This window comes from Bombina bombina, chromosome 12, assembly GCF_027579735.1.
Source record: "Bombina bombina isolate aBomBom1 chromosome 12, aBomBom1.pri, whole genome shotgun sequence".
NCBI lineage: Eukaryota > Metazoa > Chordata > Amphibia > Anura > Bombinatoridae > Bombina > Bombina bombina.
In genome coordinates this window covers 119014184-119021522 of record NC_069510.1, presented here as the reverse complement: position 1 = coordinate 119021522, position 7339 = coordinate 119014184, and the positions used below count along the sequence as shown (strand labels likewise).

General features: G+C 43.5%; 1 protein-coding gene across 1 annotated transcript in view; it reads left to right on the top strand.

Moving 5' to 3' along the window:
• The first annotated feature begins 3271 nt into the window (after positions 1-3271).
• The window catches only part of URM1 (ubiquitin related modifier 1), a 99027-nt gene continuing 94959 nt past the window's right edge, over positions 3272-7339 (top strand). The window contains exon 1 of the mRNA XM_053695498.1: positions 3272-3461. Coding sequence (XP_053551473.1) covers positions 3427-3461 — 35 coding nt within the window. The 5' untranslated portion in view covers positions 3272-3426. The remainder of the gene's footprint in view (positions 3462-7339) is intronic.

Genomic DNA, 7339 nt, shown 5'->3' with positions numbered 1-7339 from the left:
TAAGCTGTTTTGGACAGATGGATTCCTATATTCTGCTTGGTTATTATGTGTATATAAGATCCATTTTAATAGGCTTATTAGGGATCAATGAGAAAGGAGAATATTACCAGAAATATTAATACATTTTTAGTCATAATACATGCAATATGAACCCTTTGCTTATCAGTACGTTTTACCGTTTTTTAACATGTAAACACTTCATTCCAATCGTAAGCATTATTCTGATGTTAATATTTTATTTGTAGACATGCGTTATAGCTTAAAGGTGTGATCACATTGGCGATGGTCTGATCGTCGGAAGCAGTCTCTCTGGATTACACCTGTAGCTTGTTTAGCCTGTGAGCTTTTCAGACGCCAGTGAATGTACAGAAATAAATTTCACACAGCTCACAACTCCCACAACTGCCACAAAAGAGAGCACAAATTAGATTTCATTTTTACGTAAAGTAACTGTGCCAAAAAAGGACATAAATTATAGTGAATAAATCACTTTTACAGCACTCCAATTGGTGCACAAATAGTGTGGAAAAGCCAAATCTCACTATTGACCTCAGTACAACACCTTATAAATGCAGACAGCCATTTGCAACGTGACACTTTTTTTATAATCTGTCGTTTTGTTCACACAAGTTAAAGGGATATGAAACTAAAAACTTTTCACGATTCAGATAAAGCAGCGATTTTAAACAACTTTCTAATTTACTTCTATCAAATTTTCTTCGTTCTTTTGTTATCTTTTCTTGAAAAACAGGGACGCACACTTAGGAGCCGGATCATTTCTGGAGCACTATATGGAAGCAGTTTTGCAAGAATGTTATCGCTTTGCAAAAGCACTAGATAGCAGCACTATTTCCTGCCAAATAGTGCTCCAGATGCTACCTAGGTATCTCTTCAACACAGAATATCATATGAATGAAGCAAAGCATGTTAGACACACTGCAGGAGGAACAGAATGGTTGTGCAGGAGAGCACCAGTCTTGTTATTAGACACACTGCAGGAGGAACAGAATGGTTGTGCAGGAGAGCACCAGTCTTGTTATTAGACACACTGCAGGAGGAACAGAATGGTTGTGCAGGAGAGCACCAGTCTTGTTATTAGACACACTGCAGGAGGAACAGAATGGTTGTGCAGGACAGCACCAGTCATGTTATTAGACACACTGCAGAAGGAACAGAATGGTTGTGCAGGACAGCACCAGTCATGTTATTAGACACACTGCAGAAGGAACAGAATGGTTGTGCAGGAGAGCACCAGTCATGTTATTAGACACACTGCAGGAGGAACAGAATGGTTGTGCAGGAGAGCACCAGTCTTGTTATTAGACACACTGCAGGAGGAACAGAATGGTTGTGCAGGACAGCACCAGTCTTGTTATTAGACACACTGCAGGAGGAACAGAATGGTTGTGCAGGAGAGCACCAGTCTTGTTATTAGACACACTGCAGGAGGAACAGAATGGTTGTGCAGGAGAGCACCAGTCTTGTTATTAGACACACTGCAGGAGGAACAGAATGGTTGTGCAGGACAGCACCAGTCTTGTTATTAGACACACTGCAGGAGGAACAGAATGGTTGTGCAGGAGAGCACCAGTCTTGTTATTAGACACACTGCAGGAGGAACAGAATGGTTGTGCAGGAGAGCACCAGTCATGTTATTAGACACACTGCAGGAGGAACAGAATGGTTGTGCAGGACAGCACCAGTTATGTTATTAGACACACTGCAGGAGGAACAGAATGGTTGTGCAGGACAGCACCAGTTATGTTATTAGACACACTGCAGGAGGAACAGAATGGTTGTGCAGGAGAGCACCAGTTATGTTATTAGACACACTGCAGGAGAGCACCAGTTATGTTATTAGACACACTGCAGGAGGAACAGAATGGTTGTGCAGGAGAGCACCAGTTATGTTATTAGACACACTGCAGGAGGAACAGAATGGTTGTGCAGGAGAGCACCAGTTATGTTATTAGACACACTGCAGGAGGAACAGAATGTTGTGCAGGAGAGCACCAGTCATGTTATTAGACACACTGCAGGAGGAACAGAATGGTTGTGCAGGACAGCACCAGTTATGTTATTAGACACACTGCAGGAGGAACAGAATGGTTGTGCAGGAGAGCACCATTCTTGTTATTAGACGCACTGCAGGAGGAACAGAATGTTGTGCAGGAGAGCACCAGTCTTGTTATTAGACGCACTGCAGGAGGAACAGAATGGTTGTGCAGGAGAGCACCATTCTTGTTATTAGACGCACTGCAGGAGGAACAGAATGTTGTGCAGGAGAGCACCAGTCTTGTTATTAGACGCACTGCAGGAGGAACAGAATGGTTGTGCAGGACAGCACCAGTTATGTTATTAGACACATTGCAGGAGGAACAAAATGGTTGTGCAGGGCAGCACCAGTCATGTTAGACACACTGCAGGAGGAACAGAATGGTTGTGCAGGACAGCACCAGTCATGTTATTAGATACACTGCAGGAGGAACAGAATGATTGTGCAGGAGAGCACCAGTCATGTTATTAGACACACTGCAGGAGGAACAGAATGGTTGTGCAGGACAGCACCAGTCATGTTATTAGACACACTGCAGGAGGAACAGAATGGTTGTGCAGGACAGCACCAGTCATGTTATTAGATACACTGCAGGAGGAACAGAATGGTTGTGCAGGACAGCACCAGTCATGTTATTAGACACACTGCAGGAGGAACAGAATGGTTGTGCAGGAGAGCACCAGTCATGTTATTAGACACACTGCAGGAGGAACAGAATGGTTGTGCAGGACAGCACCAGTCATGTTATTAGATACACTGCAGGAGGAACAGAATGGTTGTGCAGGACAGCACCAGTCATGTTATTAGACACACTGCAGGAGGAACAGAATGGTTGTGCAGGAGAGCACCAGTCATGTTATTAGACACACTGCAGGAGAGCACCAGTCATGTTATTAGACACACTGCAGGAGAGCACCAGTTATGTTATTAGACACATTGCAGGAGGAACAAAATGGTTGTGCAGGACAGCACTAGTTATGACATTGCAGGATAGGGTTGCCACCCGTCCCTTAAAATACAGAACACTTATATGTTACACATGCTGCAGGGTGTGCAGGGAGGAATATGAATAGTGCTGTCCAGAAACACAATACATGTTCCTCCCTGCATACCCTGCAGCATGTGTAACTCATAAGTGTTCAGGAAAACATGGTGGAGGTGGCAACCCTATTGCAGGAGGAACAAAATGGTTGTGCAGGGCAGCACCAGTCATGTTAGACACACTGCAGGGAAGACATAGCCGAGGTTAGCTGTAGAGCAGCGCAGTTCTGTTGTATCTCTATTGCCGTTTTTGACAGAAAAACCTCCCTATCAGCATCCCTATTACTATGGCAACCGACAACTTCCGGTACTTTCGGTGACGTAACAACATGGCGGCGCCCTTGTCTGTGCAGTTAGAGTTCGGGTGAGTGAGGCAGCAGAGCTGCCCGGTAGTCATTATAAACTGTCCGTGTCCCGTATTTATCCAGCACTGCCACAGGCACCGTGGTGATGGCTAAGCTGCTCAGGATGTGGCAAACTACAAGTCCCATCATGCAATGCAGGGCCCTCACACGTGCACGTATGGCGCGCACACGCGCTTTCCACACTGCTTTTCCCTCAAAATAATGAGTTATTTAGTATTTTGTGTAATTATATATTTATTTGACTGATATATGCGTAATTATATATTTTTTACACTGTTATATGCGTACTTATATATTTATATTTATTACACTGATATATGCCTAATTATATATTTATTACAGTTATATGTGAAATTATATATTGATTACACTGTTACATGTGTAATTATATATGTATTACACTGTTATATGTGTAATTATATATTTATTACACTGTTATATGTGTCATTATATATTTATTACAGTTATATGTGTCATTATATATTTATTACACTGTTACATGTGTAATTATATATGTATAACACTGTTATATGTGAATACATATTTTTACACTCGTATATACAGTTACATTGTATTATGTGTAATTAAATATGGGTAAACAAGCACATTGTAGAAGCTATTTCTCACCCTGAAAGCCTGGTACATCTGTTTCCTGCTTTATTGGGTCTTGTGCAGTAAATAGCAACTGGCATTACATGGCTGGCAGTGGTACAGAAGCTAATTCTCACCCTGAGAGCCTGGTACGTCTGTTTCTTGTGCAGTAGATAGTGACTGGCATTACATGGCTGGCAGTGGTACAGAAGCTAATTCTCACCCTGAGAGCCTGGTACGTCTTATTCTTGTGCAGTAGATAGTGACTGGCATTACATGGCTGGCAGTGGTACAGAAGCTAATTCTCACCCTGAGAGCCTGGTACATCTGATTCTTGTGCAGTAGATAGTGACTGGCATTACATGGCTGGCAGTGGTACAGAAGCTAATTCTCACCCTGAGAGCCTGGTACGTCTGATTCTTGTGCAGTAGATAGTGACTGGCATTACATGGCTGGCAGTGGTACAGAAGCTAATACTCACCCTGAGAGCCTGGTACATCTGATTCTTGTGCAGTAGATAGTGACTGGCAGTGGTACAGAAGCTAATTCTCACCCTGAGAGCCCGGTACATCTGTTTCTTGTGCAGTACATAGTGACTGGCATTACATGGCTGGCAGTGGTACAGAAGCTAGTTCTCACCCTGAGAGCCTGGTACATCTGATTCTTGTGCAGTAGATAGTGACTGGCATTACATGACTGGCAGTGGTACAGAAGCTAATTCTTACCCTGAGAGCCTGGTACGTCTGATTCTTGTGCAGTAGATAGTAACTGGCATTACATGGCTGGCAGTGGTACAGAAGCTAATTCTCACCCTGAGAGCCTGGTACATCTGATTCTTGTGCAGTAAATAGTGACTGGCATTACATGACTGGCAGTGGTACAGTAGCTAATTCTCACCCTGAGAGCCTGGTACATCTGATTCTTGTGCAGTAGATAGTGACTGGCATTACATGACTGGCAGTGGTACAGTAGCTAATTCTCACCCTGAGAGCCTGGTACATCTGATTCTTGTGCAGTAGATAGTGACTGGCATTACATGGCTGGCAGTGGTACAGAAGCTAATTCTCACCCTGAGAGCCTGGTACGTCTGATTCTTGTGCAGTAGATAGTAACTGGCATTAAATGGCTGGCAGTGGTACAGTAGCTAATTCTTACCCTGAGAGCCTGGTAGATCTGATTCTTGTGCAGTAAATAGCAACTGGCATTACATGACTGGCAGTGGTACAGAAGCTAATTCTCACCCCGAGAGCCTGGTACATCTAATTCTTGTGCAGTAGATAGTGACTGGCATTACATGACTGGCAGTGGTACAGTAGCTAATTCTCACCCTGAGAGCCTGGTACATCTGATTCTTGTGCAGTAAATAGTGACTGGCATTACATGACTGGCAGTGGTACAGAAGCTAATTCTCACCCTGAGAGCCTGGTACATCTGATTCTTGTGCAGTAAATAGTGACTGGCATTACATGGCTGGCAGTGGTACAGAAGCTAATTCTCACCCTGAGAGCCTGGTACATCTGTTTCTTGTGCAGTAGATAGTGACTGGCATTACATGGCTGGCAGTGGTACAGTAGCTAATTCTTACCCTGAGAGCCTGGTACGTCTGATTCTTGTGCAGTAAATAGTGACTGGCATTGCATGGCTGGCAGGGGTACAGAAGCTAATTCTCACCCTGAGAGCCTGGTACGTCTGATTCTTGTGCAGTAGATAGTGACTGGCATTACATGGCTGGCAGTGGTACAGAAGCTAATTCTCACCCTGAGAGCCCGGTACGTTCTGTTTCTTGTGCAGTAGATATTGACTGGCATTACATGACTGGCAGTGGTACAGAAGCTAATTCTCACCCTGAGAGCCTGGTACATCTGATTCTTGTGCAGTAGATAGTGACTGGCATTACATGGCTGGCAGTGGTACAGAAGCTAATTTTCACCCTGAGAGCCTGGTACATCTGATTCTTGTGCAGTAGATAGTGACTGGCATTACATGGCTGGCAGTGGTACAGTAGCTAATTCTCACCCTGAGAGCCTGGTATGTCTGTTTCTTGTAAAAAGGGAATTACAATGTCTGCAGTAACCAAATCTGCAGGCTAGTATTCATATACAGCTGCGCTGCCCAAAAGCAGCTAAATGTGTATAGTAGCTGGCTATTATGAAGACCTATCTGGGTTATATTAATAAATTATATGTTTATTTTTTTGTATAGAGAACAATAGCATATAAAAAGCAACAAAATACAATAAATTAATACATAAAACCAATTGCATGCCATCAGTAGAATCAAAATTAAAATTCACAGCATAAATCATCAATCATTTCATAAAATCAAGCACATAATGTTGTGCATTTTTTAAATAATACACACATTACTATAAGCAGTGTAAGCATATTGTGAAAACGGACCTTGTTGTTGACTGTTACGTTTGGGCACTGAAGACACCAGTTGGTTAAGTTTAGCACGCAGAATTTCCCCCCATTCATCCATAATGCATGTATTCAGCTGTGCAACTGTACCGGGGTTTGATTGCCTTATTTTGCGCTCCATAATGTGCCACTGCAGGCAGGCAGGCCATGCTAGTACCCGCACTCTCTGCTTATACAACCATGTGCTTGTAATCCGGGCAGAATGTGGTTTGGCGTTGTCCTGCTGGAAAATGCAGGGATGTCCCTGGAAAAGACAACGTCTGGGTGGCAGAATATGTTGCTCCAAAATTTGTACATATCTTTCTGCATTAATGGTGCCCTCAGGTGTGAAAGTTACCCCTCTTATGGGCACTGACACACCCCCATACCATGACAGACGCTGGCTTTTGGTCCTGATGCTGATAACAACTTGGGTGGTCTTTTTCCTCTTTGGCCTGGAAAACATGACGGCTGTTTTTTCCAAAAACTATTTGAAATGTTGACTCATCGGACCTCAAAACACGATTCCACTGTGCTACTGTCCATCTCGGATGAGACCAAGCCCAGAAAAGTTGGCTGCGCTTCTGGACAGTGTTGATGTATGGCTTCTGCTTTGTATAGTAAAGCCTTAACTTGCATGTGTGGATGCAGAGCCAAATGGTTTTGACTGACAAAGGTTTACCAAAGTATTCTGGAGCCCATGTCAGGATCAGACTCATGACCGTTTTTGAGACAGCAACATCTGAGGGATCAGAAATCAAGCGCATTCAGTAGTGGTTTTTGGCCTTGCCCCTTATGCACCGATATTTGACCGGATTCTTTGAATCTTTTAAGTATATTGTGCACTGTAGAAGGTAAAATGCCCAAAATCCTACTGACGTCTTTGG